We start from the raw sequence: 25,315 nt of genomic DNA on the forward strand, positions 1-25,315 counted from the left end.
GACCCGTGCACCTGCCCCATCCAGGCGCCACCACCCCGCCTGCTGGTCTGCATGATGAGCACATGCACACACAGCACATGGGCATACACACAGCACATGGGCATACACACAGCACATGCACACACACATGCAGATACAGCACATGTGCACACAGCACGTGTGCACACACAGCACATGCACACACAGCACATACACAGCACATGGGCACACACACAGCACATGCGCATGCTCACACAGCATGTGCGCACAAACAGCACATACATAGCACATACATGCAGCACATGCGCATACACACAGCACATGCACACACACAGCACATGGGCATACACATAGCACATGCACACACACATGCAGACAGCACACACAGCACATGCGCACACAGACAGCACATGCACACACACAGCACATGGGCATACACATAGCACATGCACACACACATGCAGACAGCACACACAGCACATGCGCACACAGACAGCACATGCAAACAGCACATGTGCACATGTAGCACGTGCACACATAGCACATGCAGACACAGCACACACATGCACAGCACATGTGCGCAGACAGCACATGCACACATGCAGCACACACACATAGCACATGTGCCCATACAAGGCACACACAGAGCACATGCACACACACAGCACATGTGCGCACGCAGCATGTGTTCCCATACAAGGCACACACACACACACACAGCACGGGCACACAGCACATGCTCATACACACAGCACATGCGCACACAAAGCAGATGCACACACACAGCACATGGACACATGTAGCACACACGCAGAGCGCATGTGCCCATACAAGGCACAACACACAGGGCACGTGCTCGCACACATGTGCACACATAGCACATGTGCGCACACAGCACACACAGCACATGCACCCACGCAGCACACAGCACATGTGCCCATACAAGGCACATGCACACAGCACACACATAGCACATGTGCGCACACAGCACGCACACAGCACACACACAGCACATGCACCCATGCAGCACACAGCACATGTGCCCATACAAGGCACATGCACACAGCACACACACAGCACATGCACCCACTCAGCACACAGCACATGTGCCCATACAAGGCACACGCACACAGCACACACACAGCACATGTGCACACACAGCACATGCACACACATAGCACACTCACACAGCCCATGTGACCATACAAGACACATGCACATGGCACATGGTCACACACAGCACATGCATGCACACACAGATCACATGCATGCACAGAGCACATGCGCACACGCAGCACATGCACACACAGCACATGTGCGCATACAAGGCACATGCACACGTGGCACATGGTCACACACAGGACATGCTCACACATAGCACGTGTGCACACACAGCACGTGCACACACAGAACGTGCACACACAGCACATACATGCAGCACTCACAGCATATGTGCCCATACAAGGCACATGCACACAGCACATGCACCCACGCAGCACACAGCACATGTGCCCATACAAGGCACACACAGCACATGCACACACATAGCACATGTGTGCACGCAGCATGTGTTCCCATACAAGGCACACACACATACACAGCACGGGCACACAGCACATGCTCATACACACAGCACATGCGCACACAAAGCAGATGCACACACACAGCACATGGACACACGTAGCACACACGCAGAGCACATGTGCCCATACAAGGCACAACACACACGGCACGTGCTCGCACACATGTGCACACATAGCACATGTGCGCACACAGCACACACACAGCACATGCACCCACGCAGCACACAGCACATGTGCCCATACAAGGCACATGCACACAGCACACACACAGCACATGTGTGCACACAGCACATGCACACACATAGCACACTCACACAGCCCATGTGACCATACAAGACACATGCACATGGCACATGGTCACACACAGCACATGCCCACGCACAGCACATGCATGCACACACAGATCACATGCATGCACAGAGCACATGCGCACACGCAGCACATGCACACACAGCACGTGCGCATATAAGGCACATGCACACGTGGCACATGGTCACACACAGGACATGCTCACACATAGTACGTGTGCACACACAGCACGTGCACACACAGCACGTGCACACACAGCACATACATGCAGCACTCACAGCATATGTGCCCATACAAGGCACATGCACACAGCACATGTGCACACATAGCACATGTGCATACACAGCACATGCACACATGCAGCACACTCACAGCACATGTGCCCATACAAGGCACACGCACACACACAGAGCACATGCACACACACAGCACATGCGCACACACAGCACATGCATGCACACAGCACATACACATAGCAGATGTGCACACACGTGCACACACATGCACACGTGCTTACACAGCACATGTTCATACAGCACATGTGAACATGCACAGCACATGCTCATACACGCAGCACATGCACACATACACAGCACATGTCATTCTGCATGTTGTCCTGCAGGCTGAATGCCTGGGGCCCTCCTGCTTCTGTGTTCTGGGTCTGTACGATTTTCTGGCCTTTCTGTGGGGGGAGGGTTAGAGTCTGGAGCACTTCAGAAATAATTGATAATTTATTTGAAGCATTATGTGCAAATTTTAGGTGATTTTGGTACATACGGTTTCAAGGGGGTTTTAAACAAGGACATGCTAAGATCTCATTTCTAGCCATAAAGTAAGGTTTTGAACCTGAAAGGTTTGCTTGGTGAAGAGGGACTGCTCCTGAGAATGGGTGATGCAGCGCCGGATTCTGAGGTTAGAAATGACTTGTTTCTTCACGTGGACAGCTCTGGGTGCTGCCCAGTGTGGACACTGGCCCCTCAGTCCTGAGGCACAGCCCTGAGACCTGCACCCTGCTGGGTATCGTGTGGGTCTGTCTTCTCTGGAAAAGTCAGATTCTGTCTCGCTTTTCCAGGAACTCATGCTAAAGAAATTCTGTCCGTTTTATCTGTGCATAGCACAAGGAGGTGTTCATTTTCTGAAATCGTGTATCACCTGTGTCCTTTAACCTGTACTTTTGTTCTTCTAGGGTGACTGTTGTTGTTGTTGTTTTGGAGGGAGGATCTTGCTCTGTCGCCCAGGCTGAAGGTAGTGATGCAACCACAGCTCACTGCGACCTTGAACGCCTGGACTCAAGTGGTCCTCCTGCCTCAGCCTCTTGAGTAGCTGGGACTACAGATGTGCACCACCATGCCTGGCTAATTTATTTTTTGTAGAGATGGGGTCTCACTGTGTTGCCCAGGCTGGTCTTAAATTCCTGGCCTCAAGCAATCCTTTTGTCTCAGCCTCCCAAAGTGCTGGGACCATAGGCGTGAGCCGTGCCTGGCCCGGACTATTATCGGAATACTCCTAGAGCGTCTTTGCAGTATTTTTGTAGTTGAGGTACAGGTTTGCGCGAGTAAGTTAGCTTTTTATTTTGCTGCTAGGGATGTGCATGTCAATACTCTTTTTTTTTTTTTTTTTTTTTTTTGAGACAGAGTCTTGCTCTGTCTCCAGGCTGGAGTGCAGTGGCGTGATCTTGGCTCACTGCAACCTCTGCCTCCCTGGTTCAAGGGATTCTCCTGCCTCAGCCTCCCAAGTAGCTGGGACTACAGGCATGCGCCACCATGCCTAATATTTGTATTTTTAGTAGAGATGGGGTTTCACCATGTTGCCCGGGGTGGTCTCGATCTCTTGACCTCGTGATCCGCCCGCCTCACCCTCCCTAAGTGCTGGGATTACAGATGTGAGCCACCGCGCCCAGCCTTAGCTTTTTTTTTTTTTTTTTTTTTTGGGCGGAGTCTCGCTCTGTCGCCAGGCTGGAGTGCAGTGGCATGATCTTGGCTCACTGCAACCTCCGCCCCCCGGGTTCAAGCGATTTTCCTGCCTCAGCCTCCTGAGTAGCTGGGATTACAGGCACATACCACCACGCCTGGCTAATTTTTATATTTTCAGTAGAAACAGCGTTTCACCATGTTGGCCAGGCTGGTCTCGAACTCCTGACCTTGTGATCTGTCCGTCTTGGCCTCCCAAAGTGCTGGGATTACAGGCGTGAGCCACTGCGCCCGGCCGCTCAGATACTCTTTTATGTGATTGTTTTGGTGTAGCTGATTTCACAGAAGAAAACAATTGGGCTGTGGGGAGGTGGGATGTACTCTTTATTTTATATTATGTTTTTTGGGGCAGAGGGCAGCATTTGCAGGAATAGAATAATTCAGCGAGCCCCCGGTCCCGCTGGTTAGTGGGGTGCACATTCAATACATCAGTCCCCCTCTCCTCCTGATTGTTTAGAAGCAAATCCAAGACACCATGTGTCTGCGAGTGAGGTGTTTTCCCCCAATACAGCATAACCATGATCCATTCTCACCTAAAACATCCACAGCGATCCCTGCATTTCATCACAAGCCCAGCCCACGTGCCAGTCTCTTCTGGCTGGCTCACATCAGGATCTATTTGTTCCTGTGATGCTGGTCACTGTTCCCTCGTTCCTGCAAGTGTGTTGGTAGATCCACAGGCCTGTGATTGGTGAGAATGCTTCTTGTATGGTGGCCACTCCTCTCCTGGTCTCCTGGTCTTTCCTCAGGCTTTACACCGTGAAAAGACTTAACACAAGCTGGCTGCAGTGGCTCACGCCTGTAATCCCAGCACTTTGGGAGGCCGAGGCGGGTGCATCACCTGAGGTTGGGAGTTCGAGACCAGCCTGACCAACACAGAGACCCTGTCTTTACTAAAAATACAAAACTAGCCAGCCATGGTGGCACATACCTGTAATCCCAGCTACTCGGGAGGCTGAGGCAAGAGAATCGCTTGAACCCGGGAGGTGGAGGTTGTGGTGAGCCAAGATCGTGCCGTTGCACTCCAGCCTGGGCAACAAGAGCAAAACTTAGTCTCAAAAAAAAAAAAAAAAAAAAAGTTACACAGAGCCCCGCCAAGCCCTGATGGGAGTGTTTTGGGTCATTGTCCCAGAATAGCTGGGATGTCCTGTTCTTCCCCTGCGGCGATGCTTTGTCTGAGCCTCAAATATCTTTGCACCTGTTGGAACAGTAGTCACTTGTCAGCAGTGTGACTTGACCTACGCTTGTGGGGTGATTGGATTACTTTCCGGGATACCGCCCTTGAGAGTTTGGTTGTGAGGAAAGTCCTCTGAAAACGTAAGCTTGATTTCTTTTTGATAGAAGTATGTATCCCATAAGATTCCCCTGCCCTGCCCTGCCCTGCCTGTGCTGGTAACACGACGCAGAGCTGAGTGCAGAAGTGAATCGCATGCGGCTGGTGTGGGGTGCTCAAGGCGGTGTCATCTTTTCTTGGATTGAAAACCCAAATCTATTCATAAGTTAATTATTTTAATATTAAGATAATATTAATGTTGGTTTAGATAGCATTTGAATGTCCTAAATGCATTCTCAATTGAATGTCTTTGTCTTCTGACATTGGTATTCTCTGTGCATGCCACTTACTTATGATTAAAACATATGTGATATTTTTCTATAATTGTGTGGATTTTAGAAAAACCTGAAAATAACTTTTTTTGAAGCGTCTTTTTTGATACTGACCTCACAGCTTAGAACATGGTCAATTTAAAGAGTTTTATTCTAGGCTAGAGCCTCTGCCAGGAGGTTGCAGGAAGAAAATCTCCTTTGAGCCGGCCCGGTCAGATTGAGGGGGTGGCTGAGGACACACGCTTCTGCTCGACACTGTGGCCGAGCCGAGGCCCTGGGCCTGAGGGATCACACGTGGGGCACTGGCCGTCTCACTGCTGGGCCTGCATGCCTGTGACCTGCCCAGCCCTGCCCGATGTCTCCTGGGGGCTGTCCCCCTGCGGGGATCCGCCCCATTTGGCCTCCACCACCTCCTACGTCCTCTGCAGGTCTGCCAAAGGCCTGAGAGTGTGCAGGCAGGACAGGGCCAAGCGTGGACAGTTAGGGTGGCTCCCCTGGGTGCGAGGCGGTACCTGTGGGTGGTGCTGTGCCTTGAAACAAAGCGAAGGTCAAGACTGCACACATGGAGCTTCCAGCTGCCAGTGGGTGGAGGGAGCGCCGCCTCTGTCTGCCATGCCCGGGCTTCCTGGTGGGCTGCGTGCAGTGTTGGCACTCCCTGGCTGGGGTTCTCTGTGGAGCCTGCCCTCTACCCTCTCCGTCTGCAGTGTGTGACTCTGGGATCCAGGAGGCCGCGGGGCTAGAGCGTGGCACCAGCTGTGCTCCTGAGTGGGGCGTAGTTTGGGACGCCTGGAGCTTAGGCCAGGCTCCGCAGGCTCTGGGGGTGTCCAATGTTCTTGGGCTCCCGTGTTGGCCTCAAACAGAAGTTTGATTTTCTCATTGTTACACGGTAGGCCTCTATGAGAGATTTTTGTCCAAAGAGAGTAAGTAGTCTGTGGCTCAGAAAGATGTTCAAAGGACCACTGATTTCAGCCTTGGACTCTTGCCACATCCTTTGCTGGGCACGGGGAGCGCAGAGGTTTGCCCTTGGGCCCCACAGGCTGACGCTGTGGGTGCCAGGAGGGAAGCACCTGATCTGTGCCTGGCTGGGCCTGAGGAGCCCGTCCACTGTGTCTGAGCATGAGCTGTTGTGGGCACCATGGTGGCGCCTGGTCTTGAGGATTAATTTTCCTGTTTTCCCAGTCCCTTGGCCTCTGTCCTGCCGGGTGCATTGGCATTTGGGGTTTTGTTCTTGAATTCACCAGCGTTTTGTGGTTGGTGTACACTGAACCAGCATCCCTGTTTGGACCTCTTACTCCTGGCCCGCTGCCCCCTCCCTGGCTGTTGGTCCGGATCAATGCGTCTGTCCCCCAGGAGACGCACTGCTGATGGTTGGGGTATCAGCAAGGTAATTAAAGTTCTTTGGAAACTTTGTAGTGTGCACAGCTCAGAAGTTAATCTTAAGTCCTTCCTTTCAAACAGATGGAACTAAATCAAATCCAGGAGAGAAAGTTGATTACAGTGAACTGTACTCACATTCCAAATGGCCTTGAGACCTTGCGAGTGACTTCAGTGTTGTGCCGTGCGAACCCGTTTCTGGTCCCTGTGACTAAGATGCAGATGCACAGCCCACCTGGCACCTCAGCAAGTTCCAGGCCGGCGCGGGGGGCACCCGATCCTTTATCCTTTTCCTCCCCATGGCTTATCTCATGAAAAAGGTAGAGAATAAAGGTGATTTCTGGTGTCAGGGCTTCCATGTGTTTATTGAAACTGTTGCCCCAGTTACTTCAGAAAAGGCACTCACTCAGTGTTGACGTCTTCCCCCTCCTGAAGCTGGTGGAGCCCCAGCCCTCAGCCCTCCTGGCCGTGCTGGGCAGGGAGCGGGAGCCGGCAATCCACCCCAGATGTTCTGGAGCAGCAGGTCCCCCTGCTGAGGACATGGGCTGCGTGCTGTCCTTTCCTGCCTGCTAAGTAGATACAAAAAACTTAATCAATTACCTTTTCACATGCCAAGTTAAAACACAAAATAATTTCATTGTCTTAAAACTGAGCTTTTTCTAGGCAACTTTTGTCAGGCCTTTTTGTATTTAAATCTGCTGTGTAACACACCTTTTCTACCAAGAATCTGTCATCACTTATCTTAGAGCTGAGAAAAGTTTATTCTAAAATATTTCATCACCTCAAAAAGAAACCCCCAGTGGCTCGTGCCTATAGTCCCAGCACCTTGGGAGGCTGAGGCAGGAGGATTGCTGGAGCCCAGGAGTTCAAGACCAAAAATAAAAAAATACTAAAAATAAAAAAATTAGCCTGGCATGTTGGCGTGCCCATATAGTTCCAGCTACTCAGAAGGCTGAGGTGGGAGGACCACTGGAGCCCAGAAGGTTGAAGCTGTAGCAAGCTGACATCGCACCACTGCACTCCAGCCTGCATGACAGCAAAACGTTGTCTCAAAAGATAATAAATGAAAATTAAGGAAGAAAACAAGAAACTCTCCACTCATTAGCATTTACTCCCCATTCTCCCTTCTCCCCCATGCCTGGTGATGTGCCGTCTGCTTGCCGTACCTGTGGGCGTCCTACGTAAATAGACTCAGCGTGTGCCCTTGGTGTCCGCAGCTTTCACTTTGCGTGTTTCCCAGGTTGACGCACGTTGTAGCATGTGTCAGTACTTGCTTGGTATTTGTTTTCTGCATATCTTATGCCCTTTTTGTTCTGTATTCCTCCATTACTGCCTTTTTTCACTTTAATTTCCTTGATGTTTCCTTTACCATACAGTGGTCGCCCCTTACCCACAGGGGATGCATTCCAAGACCCCCAGTGGGTGCCTGAAATCGTAAATGGTTCTGAACCCCTTATATGCTGTTTTTGCCTATACATACCTGTCATCAACTTTTACCTTAAAGGAATCACCCTGTGGTGTCTCTGGCATATCTGAATTGCTCTGTCATCAACTTTTAACTGAAAGGCATCACTCTGTGGTGTCTCTGGCACGTCTGAATTGCAGCATCACCTCTCTTGCGCTTTGGGGCCGTTATTAAATGAAGTAAGAGTGACTTGAACACAGGCACTGATGCTGTGACAGTTGGTCTGATCACCGAGTTGCCTGCGTTTGGGCAGGTAGTGCTTGCCACGTGGATAACGCCGGACAGAAGGATGACCCCCAGCCTGGCCTGCGAGATTTCCTCACACCGTTCAGCTTGGGGGGCAGGCAGTTTAACACTCATAAGAGTTGTTTACTTCTGGAATTTTTCATATGATATTTTCAGAATGAGGTTGAACACAGGTAACTGAAACCGCAGACAAAGGGGACTGATATATATTGAGTTATTTTCTTAGCGCTTGCCCTGAGCGTTACAGCAAGCACCTTCTAACAATCTGGTTTGGATTAATACCAACTTAATTTTAAAAGTTTACAAAACCATTTGCTAATGTAGCATCATTCCCTCGTCTGCCCTTTGTGCTCATATTGTCGTACCAACCACATCTTTCTATCTTTTTGTGCTCGTTACTTTATGCACGTGTCTTTTAAACCAGGAGGAAGAAGAATTGTAAACGAAAGCCATGTTGTTTTGTCTCCTGTTTTCTCTGTGTCGTTACCTGCACTACTGCTGCTCGTTTCTTCCTGGGCATTCAAGTCTGGTGCCTTATGTTTCAGCCCGAAGGACTTCCTCTGGGATTTCTTGAAGGACAGGTCTGCTAGTGATGAATCCTCTCAGCTTTTGTTTTTGTGGGAATGTCTTAATTTCGCCTTCATCCTTGAGAGATCATTTCCTGGATGTGGACTTCAAGATCCACGGGCTTTTCCTTCAGTGCTGCGTGGTTTCTCCGCTGCCTCCCCTGTCATCCTGGGCTGCGTGTCGCGAGCCGCGCCCGTCTTCCCGGGCCGCGTGTCGTGAGCCGCACCCGTCTTCCTGGGGCTACGTGTCTTGAGCGGCACCCATATACCTGCTGCACACTGGCTGGCCTCAAGCTTTGTCCTGAACCCTGCTGAGGTTTGGCTGTGATGGGTGAAGTGTGGGTCTCTGTCAGTTTGTCCTACTTGGAGTTCATTGAGCTTGTATGTGGGGATTATTATTTTTATTATTATTGTTATTTTCACCAAATTTGGGAGGTTTTTGGCCATCGTGTCTTCAAGGGTTCCTCTGCCCTTTTCTCTCCCTCTGTCTGGCTTGAGGGTGCCCCACAGGCCTTGGAGACTGCTGAGTTTTCTTCATGTTTCTTTCTGTTCCCTGACTGGATCGTCTTAATTGACCTATCTTCCAGCGTGTGAATTCTGTCTTCTGCCTGCTCGAGTCTGCTGCCGAACCCCTCTCTAGTGAATTTTTTTTTTTCTGTGATTGTATTTTTCAGCTCCAGATGTCAAGGGAGCTCTATTTCAGTCTTTCTCTCTGCTGAGGGCCCTGTGTGCATTGTGCCCTCAGGGCTCTGGCGGGCGGTGGACAGCCTGGCCCTGGCCTTCACCCCTGCTGTGCCAAGCCACACGGTCACTGCAGCCAGCCCAGGGCCTCTTGGGCCTTTCCAGTGTGGGCACAGCCCTGCACGTGTTCACACCTTGTGGAGTCCTAGAAGATGTCACAGCTTTCCAGAGGCCCCTGTGGACATCTCATTCTCAAGTGTTTTCTTTTGTTTTTCTGGCAGTCCCTTATTAGTCCCAACTGGTTTCTCTACTGTGGGCAGTGCGGCTATTAAACACTTGACACTGACTGTTTCCAACCAATGCCCTGGGGTAGATTTTTTTTTTTTTTTTTTTTGAGACAGAGTCTCTGTCGCCCAGACTAGAGTGCAGTGGCACAATCTAGGCTCACTGCAAGCTCTGCCTCCCAGGTTCACACCATTCTCCTGCCTCAGACTCCCGAGTAGGTGGGACTACAGGTGCCCACCACCACGCCCAGCTAATTTTTGTATTTTTAGTAGAGATGGGGTTTCACCATGTTAGCCAGGATGGTCTCGATCTCCTGACCTTGTGATCTGCCCGCCTTGGCTTCCCAAAGTGCTGGGATTACAGGCGTGAGCCACCGCACCCGGCCAACCCTGGGTAGAATTTTTGACACCGAGAGCTCTGACCCAGTCACGGCAGCAAGGTGCCCGGCAGGTGGGCTCGGGCAGTTGTGCATGGAAATTTTGGGGTGCTCCAAATCCATTCTGTCCCCCACCCCACCCCAGCAGCTACTGGTTTTCAGGGCTGTTAGATTGGAGAGGAGATATGGAGTCAGGGCAAAGTTAAGCACCTGAAGTTTGTTCTTATGGACACTCAGCCTGTGTTTTCCATAAACACTCTTCGGATGATTGCAAACCTGACCAGATTTCCACAGCTCTGAAAACACTGGTTTTGATGGTTTTTACCACTTTTTCTTTTATAGAGGAACAGATTTTGGAGGTCCTTACTTTGCCATTCTAGAAGTGCTACCTCTGGAAGTTTAAAAAAATAAGCTTATTTCATTAATTTAATTGGCCGGGTGCAGTGGCTCACACCTGTAATCCCAGCACTTTTGGAGGCCAGTGTGGGTGGATCACTTGAGGTCAGGAGTTTGAGACTAGCCTGGCCAACAGGTTTTGGTAGAAACCCTATCTCTACTAAAAGAAAAATTACAAAAATTAGTTGAGTGTGGTGGCAGGCGCCTATAATCCCAGCTACTCGGGAGACTGAGGCAAGAGAATCCCGTGAACCTGGGAGACAGAGGTTGTAGTGAGCTGAGATCACACCACTGCATTCCAGCCTGGGTGACAGAGAAGAGTCCTTCCAAAAAAAAAAAATCTGTGTGTGTGTGTGTGTGTGTGTGTGTGTGTGTGTGTGTGTATAGAATTTAATTCATCTATTGAACCTTATTTAAAAGTTTTCGTTATTTAGAAAGAAGGTTTAATCTTTTAAAAGGGAAGGAACCTAGGTTTCCAAATATCTTGGGTTTTCATGGCTGTAATTCCTTGATGGTGAACTTCTTAGTGTGACTCTTAAAGATGTTACAGGAGCCATTTGGGAATGGTAGTGAGCAGTTGCTTATGACACGCAGCTGTCACCAGTGCGAACTTGTGTCTCCTTAAGTGTTTTATCCCCGAAACCAGGACTTTGTGTTCCCAGTGAAGTCCTTGAACCCATGTTTTCTTTGATGGGGGCTGTGGTCTGGCTCATCCCGGCTCTTGGTGCAGAGTGGGGGCTCCGTGCGTAACTGCTGAATGTGCTGAATTCCGGCTGACAGCAAAGAAAGTATTTTTCTAGCTTACTGGTATTTTTTATTGTTATTGATGTGTACAGGGTGAATTTGGAAGTGAAAAGAAAACTGCTTTGCATGAAAAAGAGGAGACACTTCAGCTTCAGAGTGCACAGCCACAGCCTTTTCACCAAGAGGAGAAAGAGTCTTTGTCTCTGCAGCTTCAAAAGAAGAATCACCAAGTCCAGCAGGTGTGTGGAATACACTGTTCCCTTGTGATAAGACGTGTATAGCATAAAAATCATTTTCACTTTATTTCAGTGCACAGTTCAGTGGCAGGAGTGCACTCATGGTGTGCATTTATAGTGTTGTGCATTCACAGTGTTGTAGATTCAGTGGTGGAAGCGCATTCATAGTGTTTTGCATTCAGTGGCGGAAGCCCATTCACGGTGTTGTGCATTCAGTGGCGGAAGCGCATTCACGGTGTTGTATATTCAGTGGCAGAAGCGCATTCACGGTGTTGTGCATTCAGTGGTGGAAGTGCATTCACGGTTTTGTATATTCAGTGGCGGAAGCGCATTCACGGTGTTGTGCATTCAGTGGCGGAAGTGCATTCATAGTGTTCTGCATTCAGTGACGGAAGCGCATTCACGGTGTTGTGCATTCAGTGGCAGAAGCGCATTCACGGTGTTGTGCATTCAGTGGCGGAAGTGCATTCATAGTGTTCTGCATTCAGTGACGGAAGCGCATTCACCGTGTTGTGCATTCAGTGGCGGAAGCCCCTTCACGGTGTTGTGCATTCAGTGGTGGAAGCGCATTCAACATGTTGTATATTCAGTGGCGGAAGCGCATTCAAGGTGTTGTGCGTTCCGTGCTGGAAGCGCATTCACCATGTTGTGCATTCAGTGGCGGAAGCGCATTCACCATGTTGTATATTCAGTGGTGGAAGCCCATTCACAGTGTTGTATATTCAGTGGCGGAAGCCCATTCATGGTGTTGTGCGTTCAGTGCTGGAAGCGCATTCACCATGTTGTATATTCAGTGGCGGAAGCGCATTCACCATGTTGTATATTCAGTGGCGGAAGCGCATTCAAGGTGTTGTGCATTCAGTGGTGGAAGCACATTCACGGTGTGCATTCAGTGGTGGAAGCGCATTCAGCATGTTGTATATTCAGTGGCGGAAGCGCATTCAAGGTGTTGTGCGTTCAGTGGTGGAAGCGCATTCACCATGTTGTATATTCAGTGGCGGAAGCGCATTCAAGGTGTTGTGCGTTCAGTGGTGGAAGCACATTCACAGTGCTGTGCATTCAGCAGCGGAAGCGCATTCACCATGTTGTATATTCAGTGGCGGAAGCGCATTCACCATGTTGTATATTCAGTGGCGGAAGCGCATTCACCATGTTGTATATTCAGTGGCGGAAGCGCATTCACCATGTTGTATATTCAGTGGTGGAAGCACATTCACAGTGTTGTATATTCAGTGGCGGAAGCCCATTCACAGTGTTGTGCATTCAGTGGCAGAAGCGCGTTCACCATGTTGTATATTCAGTGGTGGAAGCACATTCACAGTGTTGTATATTCAGTGGCGGAAGCCCATTCACAGTGTTGTATATTCAGTGGCGGAAGCCCATTCACAGTGTTGTGCATTCAGTGGCAGAAGCGCGTTCACCATGTTGTATATTCAGTGGTGGAAGCACATTCACAGTGTTGTATATTCAGTGGCGGAAGCGCATTCACAGTGTTGTATATTCAGTGGCGGAAGCCCATTCACAGTGTTGTATATTCAGTGGCGGAAGCCCATTCACAGTGTTGTGCATTCAGTGGCGGAAGCGCATTCACCATGTTGTGCATTCAGTGGCGGAAGCGCATTCACCATGTTGTATATTCAGTGGTGGAAGCACATTCACAGTGTTGTATATTCAGTGGCGGAAGCGCATTCAAGGTGTGCATTCAGTGGTGGAAGCGCATTCACCATGTTGTATATTCAGTGGCGGAAGCGCATTCACCATGTTGTATATTCAGTGGTGGAAGCGCATTCACAGTGTTGTATATTCAGTGGCGGAAGCGCATTCACAGTGTTGTATATTCAGTGGCGGAAGCCCATTCACAGTGTTGTATATTCAGTGGCAGAAGCCCATTCACAGTGTTGTGCATTCAGTGGCGGAAGCGCATTCACCATGTTGTATATTCAGTGGTGGAAGCACATTCACAGTGTTGTATACTCAGTGGCGGAAGTGCATTCAAGGTGTGCATTCAGTGGTGGAAGCGCATTCACCATGTTGTATATTCAGTGGCGGAAGCGCATTCACCATGTTGTATATTCAGTGGTGGAAGCACATTCACAGTGTTGTATATTCAGTGGCGGAAGTGCATTCAAGGTGTTGTGCATTCAGTGGTGGAAGCGCATTCACCATGTTGTATATTCAGTGGCGGAAGCGCATTCACCATGTTGTATATTCAGTGGTGGAAGCACATTCACAGTGTTGTATATTCAGTGGCGGAAGCGCATTCAAGGTGTTGTGCATTCAGTGGTGGAAGCACATTCACGGTGTTGTGCATTCAGTGGTGGAAGCGCATTCACCATGTTGTATATTCAGTGGCGGAAGCACATTCATAGTGTTCTGCATTCAGTGGCGGAAGCGCATTCAAGGTGTTGTGCATTCAGTGGTGGAAGCACATTCACAGTGTTGTATATTCAGTGGCGGAAGCGCATTCACGGTGTTGTGCATTCAGTGGTGGAAGCGCATTCACCATGTTGTATATTCAGTGGCGGAAGCGCATTCACCATGTTGTATATTCAGTGGTGGAAGCACATTCACAGTGTTGTATATTCAGTGGCGGAAGCCCATTCACAGTGTTGTGCATTCAGTGGCTGAAGCGCATTCACCATGTTGTATATTCAGTGGTGGAAGCGCATTCACAGTGTTGTATATTCAGTGGCGGAAGCGCATTCACAGTGTTGTATATTCAGTGGCGGAAGCCCATTCACAGTGTTGTATATTCAGTGGCAGAAGCCCATTCATAGTGTTGTGCATTCAGTGGCGGAAGCGCATTCACCATGTTGTATATTCAGTGGTGGAAGCACATTCACAGTGTTGTATATTCAGTGGCGGAAGTGCATTCAAGGTGTTGTGCATTCAGTGGTGGAAGCGCATTCACCATGTTGTATATTCAGTGGCGGAAGCGCATTCACCATGTTGTATATTCAGTGGTGGAAGCACATTCACAGTGTTGTATATTCAGTGGCGGAAGCGCATTCAAGGTGTTGTGCATTCAGTGGTGGAAGCACATTCACGGTGTTGTGCATTCAGTGGTGGAAGCGCATTCACCATGTTGTATATTCAGTGGCGGAAGCACATTCATAGTGTTCTGCATTCAGTGGCGGAAGCGCATTCAAGGTGTTGTGCATTCAGTGGTGGAAGCACATTCACAGTGTTGTATATTCAGTGGCGGAAGCGCATTCACGGTGTTGTGCATTCAGTGGTGGAAGCACATTCATGGTGTTGTATATTCAGTGGTGGAAGCACATTCACAGTGTTGTATATTCAGTGCTGGAAGCGCATTCACAGTGTTGTATATTCAGTGGCGGAAGCACATTCACGGTGTTGTGCATTCAGTGGTGGAAGCCCATTCACGGTGTTGGATATTCAGTGGCGGAAGCACATTCATAGTGTTCTGCATTCAGTGGCGGAAGCACATTCACAGTGCTGTGCATTCAGCAGCGGAAGCGCATTCACCATGTTGTATATTCAGTGGCGGAAGCGCATTCACCATGTTGTATATTCAGTGGTGGAAGCACATTCACAGTGTTGTATATTCAGTGGCGGAAGCGCATTCAAGGTGTTGTGCATTCAGTGGTGGAAGCACATTCACAGTGTTGTATATTCAGTGGCGGAAGCCCATTCACAGTGTTGTGCATTCAGTGGTGGAAGCGCATTCACCATGTTGTATATTCAGTGGTGGAAGCACATTCACAGTGTTGTATATTCAGTGGCAGAAGCGCATTCACGATGTTGTGCATTCAGTGGTGGAAGCACATTCACAGTGTTGTATATTCAGTGCTGGAAGCGCATTCACAGTGTTGTATATTCAGTGGCGGAAGCGCATTCACGGTGTTGTGCATTCAGTGGTGGAAGCACATTCACAGTGTTGTATATTCAGTGCTGGAAGCGCATTCACAGTGTTGTATATTCAGTGGCGGAAGCACATTCACGGTGTGCATTCAGTGGTGGAAGCCCATTCACGGTGTTGTATATTCAGTGGCAGAAGCACATTCATAGTGTTCTGCATTCAGTGGCGGAAGCGCATTCACCATGTTGTATATTCAGTGGTGGAAGCACATTCACAGTGTTGTATATTCAGTGCTGGAAGCGCATTCACGGTGTTGTATATTCAGTGGCGGAAGCACATTCACGGTGTTGTGCATTCAGTGGTGGAAGCCCATTCACGGTGTTGTATATTCAGTGGCGGAAGCACATTCATAGTGTTCTGCATTCAGCGGCGGAAGCACATTCACAGTGCTGTGCATTCAGCAGCGGAAGCGCATTCAGCATGTTGTATATTCAGTGGCGGAAGCGCATTCACCATGTTGTATATTCAGTGGCAGAAGCCCATTCACAGTGTTGTGCATTGAGTGGCAGAAGAGCATTGACGGTGTTGTGCGTTGAGTGGCGGAAGCACATTCACGGTGTTGTGCGTTGAGCGGCGGAAGCACATTCACGGTGTTGTGCGTTCATTGGCGGAAGTGCATTCACGGTATTGTGCATAGTTCCGTGGTGCAAGTGCATTCATGGTGTTGTGCGTAGTTCAGTGGTGCAGGCACATTCACGGTGTTGTACATTCGGTGACGGAATCACATTCACAGTATTGTGCAGCCATCACCACCATCCATCTCCAGAAGTCTTCATCTTGCAAAACTGAACTCTGTCCCCATTAGACTCTCACTCCCCATTTGCCCTCCCCCGGCACCATGGCTCACACCTGTAATCCCAGCACTTCGGGAGGCTGAGGCAGGAGGACCACTCCAGCCCAGGAATTCGATACCAGCCTGGGCAACATAGGGAGACCCTGTCTCTATAAAAAATAAAAAAAGTTAGCCATGTGTGGTGGCACGCGCCTGTAGTCCCAGCTTCTCAGAAAGCTGAGGTGGGAGGATTGTTTGTGCCCTGGAGTTTGAGGCTACAGTGAGCTGTGATTGTGCCACTGCACTCCAGCCTGGGTAACAGAATGAGACCCTGTCTCAGAAAGAAAGATCTTTGCCTGCCTGGCAACTGACTTTTGTGAATGACCAGATACAGTGACTTATTTCGAATTGCTGTTTGAGTGGTGGATCTCTGATGAACTGGCCCCTTCCCTCCCCTAGCCTCAGGTTCCACCTGGGGATGTTTGTGTATTCTTTTGTAAATGATGAATAATGGAGGAAAAACCGTATCAATAATTTTCGCCTTTAATCAGCACCTCGTTCACCTTTGCTGTATTTTTATTAAATGTGCAGGTGCTCCTCGGCCTTTGCTGAGGCCACGCCTTTGACCACTGTCAGTGGAAGGCGTTGTGAGTCGAGGAACGTGCCGAAGTGCCTGCTGCTTTCGCCCCATCACCAAGCTGAAAAGTCCTAAGTCAGAGACTCTCAAATAGTGAAATTGTGTTGAAAGTCCCTTACAGCCATTTACTTTTAACCAAATTGTTTTAACGAAAGCTTTAACCATTTTTCTCGATAGCTGAAAGACCAGGTTTTATCCTTAAGTCACGAGATACAAGAGTGCCGCTCCGAGTTGGAGGTGCTGCAGCAGAGGCGGGAGCGAGAGAACCGGGAAGGCGCAAACCTCCTCTCCATGCTCAAGGCCGACGTCGACCTGTCCCACAGCGAAAGGTCAGTGTGTCCTCGGCACCGAGGCTGCCTTGTGGCCGCCAGCACCCGCTGGGTCATGCAGATGCCATTGGTCCCCACGGCTCCTGGCCCCGTGGCTGGTGCCACCATGCACGCTGGCTCCTGGTGGACGGGGACCCGGCTTCCTTCTTCTCTCAGTTAGAAAGATTGTAAGCACCGGGAAGAAATCGCCTGCTGTGTCTCATCTCCCAGCCCCCGTGCCCTCCTCCCACCCTGCCTGCTGTGTCTCATCTCCCCATCTGGCCAGATTAAAACCAGCCGTTATCTCCCACAGAGCCCGACCCCTCCCCTTTAGTGTCCGCGTCCCCGCAGCGTGTCCTCGTCCCCGGCATGGGGTGCAGGCCCACGTGTCTCGTGGTTCCTGTGCTTTGGACTGTGTGCAAGTGTCATGCCTCATGCATCTCTCTCTGTGACGTGTGTTTCTGAGACCGGCCCGAGCAGAGGCGGTAGCCCTGTCCGTTCCTTTCTCCGTTGGGAGCCTGTGCCTGGGGAGCTGCAGGCACTGGGCTGAGCGCCCAGCCCCGAGGGCTCTCCCAGGGCGGGGTGTGGGTCTGCTTACCACGGGCTGTGGGGCCGCCTTCCCTGAACGCATGGGTCCAGGCCGCATCCCGCCTTGGTTCCTCCTCACCTGCAGTGATGCTGTCCCGCAGGCTTGTCTGCCCTTTTGTCTCGTGTGGGGTCTTGAGAAACTGTTTGCTCCTCTGACACCATGGAGGTTTTTCCCAGGTCACCTCACAGGGTTTTAAGTTTTGCTTTTGTGTGACTCTGGGGTGAGCCTGCAGAGTTGTTCTTGCTTGCACCTGTCTGGGCAGTGGACTCGGCACCGTGTTGCCAAACGCAGCCTCCCCTTGGTGCGCGTCCTCCCCGTCCCCTTGTGTGGGTCTTTGGCTGCTCCCATTGGCGTGTCCCCGCCCGAGGCCTCTGTGTCCTGCTGCTGCTCCCATCTGTGTGTCCCCGCCGAGGCTTCTGGGTCCAGCCACTGCTCCCGTCTGTCTGTCCCCGCCCCAGGCCTCTGAGTCGTGCTGCTGCTCCCGTCTTTGTGTCCCCACTCGAGGCCTCTGGGTTGTGCTGCTGTGTCCTGAAGCTCTGAACTGGTTTGGCTCTGCTCTGGAGACCACCCAGGGTCCGGAGACCAGGTCGGGCTGATGGGACCCTCTGAGCTCACAGCTGTTTCTGGAGCATTGGAGTCTGTCATGCTGAGGGTCCGTCTGTGTGTGGGGGGTGTCTGTGCAGGTCTCTCTTTGTTCTTTTCATCAAGTTTTGTGATTTTTCTGTGAGGACCTTGCCTTCTGTAGCACTTGGCTGTGGGTGTCTCGTAGCTTGGTGCTGACTCTCTCGAGTCACCCAGGTCAGTGGGCGAGCGAGGGCTCTAAACCGAGGGGCACAGCGGCCAGTGGGGCGGTCTGTGCTCTTAACTCGAGGGGTGCAGAGGTGGGTGGTGGGCGGGGTAGTCCCAGGCTCTAAACACAAGGGGTGCAGAGGTGAGCCCACGGTCCCTGGACACTGGAGAGGCTGCCTGTCTTGAGGTGGGGTGGCTGCAGACGCCCTGATGCCTGCAAGAGTTGGGCATTTTGGGGGGTGGAAGTGTGCTGGGGAGCAGGTGGCATTCTCTCCGTCAAGCCCCTCCTCAGGACTCCCCCTCCCTGTTATTTGCCCGGAATCTTCGGTTTCGCGGGGCCTGCAGGACACTGCCTCCCGTTGTCACCTCACGGTCCCCACGAATGAGTCCTCATCGTCTGCTCCACAGGGTTGGGCTCTCTGGGGACAGAGCTGTGAGCAGAGTAGAGGGAGGGCTGGCTGTGTAGGCACCCGGTCAACGTGCCTGTCCTCAGTGGCGTCACAGCTCCTAAATCATAGTGCAGGGAGCGAGATGTGGAGGGGCCTGTGGCCTCGGGAGCCCCTGTGTGTAAAAACAGAAGCATCCCGGCCAGGCGCAGTGGCTCACGCTTGTAATCCTAGCACTTTGGGAGGCTGAGGCGGTTGGATCATGAGGTCAGGAGATCGAGACCATCCTGGCTAACATGGTGAAACCCCATCTCTACTAAAAATACAAAAAATTAGCCGGGCGTGGTGACAGGCGCCTGTCGTCCCAGCTACTCGGGAGGCTGAGGCAGGAGAAAGGCGTGAACCCGGGAGGTGGAGCTTGCAGTGAGCCAAGATCGTGCCACTGCACTCCAGCCTGGGCGACAGAGCAAGACTCCATCTCAAAAAAAAAAAAAACAGAAGCATCCCAGACCGCACGTCCACGAGGCCTAGCGAGAGGCTGGGAGACACCATCCTCTTCCTGCCACACAACTCCTGTGAATGTGTGGCTGAGGCGTGACTTGGTGTTGGACAGACATCTTGTGAAACGGCTGGCTGGTGCACCCTGTGCTCCAGGGGAGGGGCGGAGCCTGTGTGCTGCTCCTGGGTGATTGACGCTGTGCGGCCACACCGCACACCTGCGGGACGGGTTTGCCATGTTCCTAATATGATGCCTTTTACACATCAGAAATGGCATCAGGAAGACCTCACCTAGGAAAGCCTGTGTCCCTGAGTGGGCTCCATGTGGTTGTCTTATCTGTGGCCTCAGCTTCCTGTGCTCACATGGGCATGAGGATCATGTCTTCCGGCCCCGTGGGGACAGGCAGCCGTGGGCCGAGGTGTGCAAACTGGTGGGCGGCCCCTCAGCAGCATCCAAGGTGGGTGTTCTTATGCCGTGACCAGCTTGCCTGATGATGGGTGTCTCCTGTCTCAGAGGGGCCCTCCAGGACGCCCTGCGCAGGCTGCTGGGTTTGTTTGGAGAGACGCTGAGGGCAGCCGTCACCCTGAGGAGCCGGATCGGGGAGCGTGTGGGGCTCTGCCTGGATGACGCGGGCGCAGGCCTGGCCCCGTCGGCAGGTGAGTGTGCCGGGACCAGCTGCCCGGCCCTGTGCTTGCAGCCCCTCTGTGGTCCTGGAGCTCTCTGAGAGGAGCCTCCGTATTGGGCGATGCCCTTGGGAGCACTGCCGTCCTGGTTTCCTGCTAGTTTCCGCACTTACAGAAGGCCGAGACCGGGGTTTGGGCTAAATTTGTCAGCTCCCGTGGACGTGGCGCTGTCTCGTCTCGGCTGGGGCGACCTTCTGAGTTCTGTGGCTTCCTTGTCATCTTGGCTGCCGTGGCCGCGGCCGGCTTGCTCGCTGAGCCGCGTGTGCCGGCATCTGCTCATCTTGTAGCTCCGGCGCTGGAGGAGACGTGGTCTGATGTGGCCCTCCCGGAGTTGGACAGAACTTTGTCTGAATGTGCAGAGATGTCTTCCGTGGCTGAAATTAGCAGCCACATGCGTGAAAGCTTTCTCATGAGCCCAGAAAGTGTGCGGGAGTGTGAGCAGCCCATCCGGAGGGTCTTCCAGAGCCTCAGCCTGGCCGTGGACGGCCTCATGGAGATGGCCCTGGACTCCAGCAGGCAGGTGAGGCCCAGGCTCCCGGGGTCCTGTGGAGATGTGAACAACTGAGTAGCTGATGATGCCACACGAGTCTGGTGGATGCCGGTGCCAGCCACACTCGCACGGGTTTCTCCCCAAGGAGGAGGCTTTTCTGAACCAGATCTTTGAGGAAGTGGGCTTGCTACGAATGAGAGAATCTGTTTGTTTAATTTGGATAATAAACAGGCCCATTTTCTTTACTTCATGCACTGTTGCAATTCCATGTGGAGTGTTTTCATATTTAGAGATTATCACTAAGAAAGGAAATTTTTTGTAACCGTTTTAGAACATTTTAGACAATTAAAAAAGACATTAAGTAGGAATACGCGGAAAGCAATCAAAGATCTTTTTTTCAGCCAGGCACAGCGGCTCACTCCTGCAGTCCCAGCACTTTGGGAGGCTAAGGTAGGAGGTTCACTTCAGCCCACTTCAGCCCACAAGCTCATCTTGTAGCTCCGGCGCTGGAGGAGACGTGGTCTGATGTGGCCCTCCCGGAGTTGGACAGAACTTTGAATGTGCAGAGATGTCTTCCGTGGCTGAAATTAGCAGCCACATGTGTGAAAGCTTTCTCATGAGCCCAGAAAGTGTGCGGGAGTGTGAGCAACCCATCCGGAGGGTCTTCCAGAGCCTCAGCCTGGCCGTGGACGGCCTCATGGACATGGCCCTGGACTCCAGCAGCCAGCCTGGGCAACATAGCGAGACCCCATTTTAAGTTAGCCAGGCGTGGTGGCATGCGTCTGCGGTCCCAGCTCCTCAGGAGGCTGAGGCAGGAGGATTGCTTGATCCTGGGAGGCTGAGGCTGCCGTGAGTTGTGGTTGCACCACTGCATTCCAGCCTGGGTGCAGAGCAAGACCCTATCTCAAAAATGAAAATAAAAATTCTTTTTTGCTAAGTTTTGAGTTCAGAGGTAACTCTGGGCCTCAGCCTGTAGATGGCCTGGGAGCCCCAGACTGGACACAGTTGCCAGGGGAGTGTCTGGAGGAAGGGAGAGGGGCCCAGGGCTGAACTGGGAGGCTGAGGAGGGGTCCTCATTGGAGACTGTGGCCACAGTGTCTCGGAGGGTGGCCGAGATGCGCTCAGGTCCCGTCACCCTGGCCTGGCCCTGCCTGGGTGGTGACGGCCTGAAGGGTCTGGGGGTAGAAGTGGCGTTCTCTTGGTCTTAATGTAGGCTTCAGTTATTTTTGATCTGGAGTTTTGATTTGCAAATGTGTTTTAACAGCTGGAAGAAGCACGCCAAATTCATTCTCGTTTTGAAAAAGAATTTAGTTTTAAGAATGAGGAGACAGCGCAGGTTGTCAGGAAGCACCAGGAGCTGCTAGAGTGCTTGAAGGAGGAGAGCACAGCCAAGGCAGAGCTGGCGCTGGAGCTGCACAAGACTCAGGGTGAGCAGCAGGAGGCCTCGGGGCACCTGGAGCACAGGCACGGGGAGCAGGCCTGGCCTCACTGAGGGAAGGAAGCCTTCAGAATAGGGTTTTTAAAGTGAAATGTACAAACAAAGCCAACATGGGAGGCACCCATGGTTTGGGAGGAATGGGGTGGTCGGGAGCTGCTGCGGCCAGCAGGGCTGTTGGAGGCCTACAGCTGGGTCCTGGAAGCTGCTGGCTCTTAGCTCTGCTGCTCTCAGGGGCAGCGGCCCTGTCCCTTCCTCCAAGCAGGCTCTCCTCAGTTACACCCAGGACTGGCTTTGTCAGAGCATCTGTGTCTCCCACAAAGGTACCCTTGAGGGATTCAAGGTGGAGACAGCAGATCTGAAGGAGGTGCTGGCCGGGAAGGAGGATTCCGAGCACCGTCTGGTGCTGGAGCTGGAGAGCCTGAGACGGCAGCTGCAGCAGGCGGCCCAGGAGCAGGCGGCGCTGAGGGAGGAGTGCACCCGTCTGTGGAGCCAGGGGGAGGCCACAGCCACGGACGCCGAGGCCAGAGAAGCTGGTAAGGAGCGCGGGCTGTGGAGGGTGGTGCGAGCTGTGGGGCGCGGATACAGCTGCCACGGTTTCCCCAGCTCCCAGGGACACTCGGTGTCTCTAGAGGGTCAAGTGTAAACCAGCACGCAGCTTCTCCTGGAACACTGGGCATGGGAAGCTTGTGCGGATCAGGTGAGGCATCCACTGGCTTTGCTGCCCTTTCAGAGAAGGCGGGTTGTCTGTCGGTCCTGCTGGTTGGAGGGTCCCCACCTCTGTGAGGTGGAAATAAGAGGGGCTCTGAGTCCAACAGCAGCAGCTGGAGGCAGAGCCGAGTGCGGCAAACAAGAGCTACTTTAAAATTTCATTTAAAATAACCAAGTGCCTGATATTAACCCTCATTAGGAAAACATAGTGTTAACAATATTAGTTTGTATCTTTTCAGATTTTTAGATATTTTGGTCTCAAAGGTATTTAAAATGAAAACTGTCAAAACATAAGCTTAAAATGTCGAGCCTGCAGGGAACTGCGTCCTCAGTAGCTGGTTCAGCTCGAGCAAAGGCTTTTCACATTGCATTCGTGCATCTCAGGCACGTGGGAGGCAGAGGGGCCTGCGCTTCTCCAAAAGTTCCTTCCAGGATGGCCGTGGCCTCGGGGTCATCCCTTCAGAACACAGATTGGAGTTAGAAGCTTGGGCATCGCAGGCACCACCTCAGCCAATTCAGAAGTCTCATTTATTATTATTATTATTATTTTACATTTTTCTCTTTAAAAAACAACCAGCTTTTGATATTTGTGGCCATTCTCATTTGCTGTCTTCTGTCTCGCTGATTTTTGCCCTTGTTACTGTGATTCCTTGTTCCTATGGTTTTGTTTTTGTTTTTGTTTTTTTGGAGATGGAGTCTCGCTCTGTCCCCAGGCTGGAGTGTAGTGGCGTGATCTCAGTTCACTGCAACCTCCGCCTCCTGGGTTCAAGTGATTCTCCTGCCTCAGCCTCCCAAGTAGCTGGGATTACAGGTGAGCACCACCACACCTGGCTAATTTTTTATGTTTTTGGTAGAGATGGGGTTTCACCATGTTAGCCAGGCTGGTCTCGAACTCCTGACCTCAAGTGATCTGCCTGCCTCGGCCTCCCATAGTGCTGGGATCACAGGCGTGAGCCACCATGCCCGGCCAGCTCCTATGGTTTCTCACTGCCTTCGTTGGGTTGGACGCTTTTGGACATGTTTGCTGCCTTTCACAGGATGTGGGGTTCAGGTCGTGCCTCCTCGTGGTGCCCCAGCCTTTTCACCTGTGGTGCTCGTGTTGACATCTGGGTCCCACAAGCTTATAATTCTTTGGCCCAGGGGGCGTTTTCCAGGGTGGAAGACATTGGTCCCACGGAATGTTTTAAACTCTGCCTATGACTGTGCCCACACTTTGTCCTCTCCTTTTCTTGGTTCATTTCTGTCATTCTTGTTTATCCCGTTCTATTTTTTATGTAAATTTCTGATGCTGAAGGATTAGCCTGGTGTTTTTCCCCTCGTGTATCTTTTCTTGTCCTTTTATTTTAAGTCTTTTTTAATACTCTGTTTTAGTTGTGCCTTGTATGGATACCATATTCATGACTGTTTTTTAAAAGCCTGTCTGTGAGTATCTTCTTTTGGTCCATTTAGCCAAGTTTTATTTGCCGCACCTCCTGGCGTTGGGCCCTTGCTCTGGGGTGGATTTTCCTTGGCCAGCTGTGAAGTCCTCACTGCGGTGTTGCCTGCTGCCGGGCTCAGGGCAGCGTCATCTCCCCACGGGCCTCTAAGCCCTGTTGCCCCCGCACTCCGTGTGTCCACAGGGGGAGTGCGGGGGAACCTCCAGGGCCAGGAGGGCCTGGAGTCTCTTCAGGTCCCTTCCTCCACCAGTGAAGTGGTGCTGGAGACACGACTCAAGATCCTGTTTCTTTTCCTTTGACGCCCTCGTTTTCCTGTATCTCCTCAGGATTTTTCAGGGTGTTTTCAGGAACGTCTCTGACGTCCTGCATCGCTCTCAGCATCTTTGCCCTGGCGGTGCTGTTGCATCTGGGCGTCCGTTGTCGCTGTTTCTCCGATGCTTTCTCTGCTTGTCCTCTGCTGTCCGGGGGCAGCCTCATGGTCGGGCCCCTCCCTGTAGACTCTGCTGCCCCATTTCCAGTGTCTTCGCGCCCAGCCAGCCGGCGCTGGGCCACACCCCGCCGGGGGAGACCACCTGGTGTTTCATCACCTCGAGCCCTTGGACTTCAGCCAGTCATTTCGTTTGTCAGGCCTCCTGGCAGATAAAGGGGTGTGTGGCCTGCATTCTGTTGAACGGCCCGGTGAGGCCTGGGCCCTGTGGCCAGCGCCCCCGTGTCAGGTGCCTGTGTCGTGCTCTGGGCCTGAGCACGTGGGGCTGAGCACTGCAGGGCTTCTTCCCAAGGCTGTGGTGGCCCCTCTGCTGCCTTGCCTCTGGTTCACCTCCTGCCACAAAGCCTGGCCCACCAGGGAGTGTCGTGACAGGTGGACGTGGGCCCTGGGTGTCC

At 51.8% G+C, this 25,315-nt stretch overlaps 1 protein-coding gene across 15 annotated transcripts in view; it reads left to right on the forward strand.

Annotated features, from left to right (window-relative positions):
• Positions 1–25,315, forward strand: part of PCNT (pericentrin) — a 129,820-nt gene that overhangs the window by 50,307 nt on the left and 54,198 nt on the right. For all 15 annotated transcript variants that reach the window (XM_009442002.5, XM_009442020.5, XM_009442012.5 and 12 more), the window contains 6 exons: positions 11,672–11,818; positions 17,285–17,436; positions 20,192–20,334; positions 20,649–20,881; positions 22,116–22,278; positions 22,610–22,822. In XM_009442002.5, coding sequence (XP_009440277.4) covers positions 11,672–11,818; positions 17,285–17,436; positions 20,192–20,334; positions 20,649–20,881; positions 22,116–22,278; positions 22,610–22,822 — 1,051 coding nt within the window. The remainder of the gene's footprint in view (positions 1–11,671; positions 11,819–17,284; positions 17,437–20,191; positions 20,335–20,648; positions 20,882–22,115; positions 22,279–22,609; positions 22,823–25,315) is intronic.

Source organism: Pan troglodytes, chromosome 22 (assembly GCF_028858775.2).
Source record: "Pan troglodytes isolate AG18354 chromosome 22, NHGRI_mPanTro3-v2.0_pri, whole genome shotgun sequence".
NCBI lineage: Eukaryota > Metazoa > Chordata > Mammalia > Primates > Hominidae > Pan > Pan troglodytes.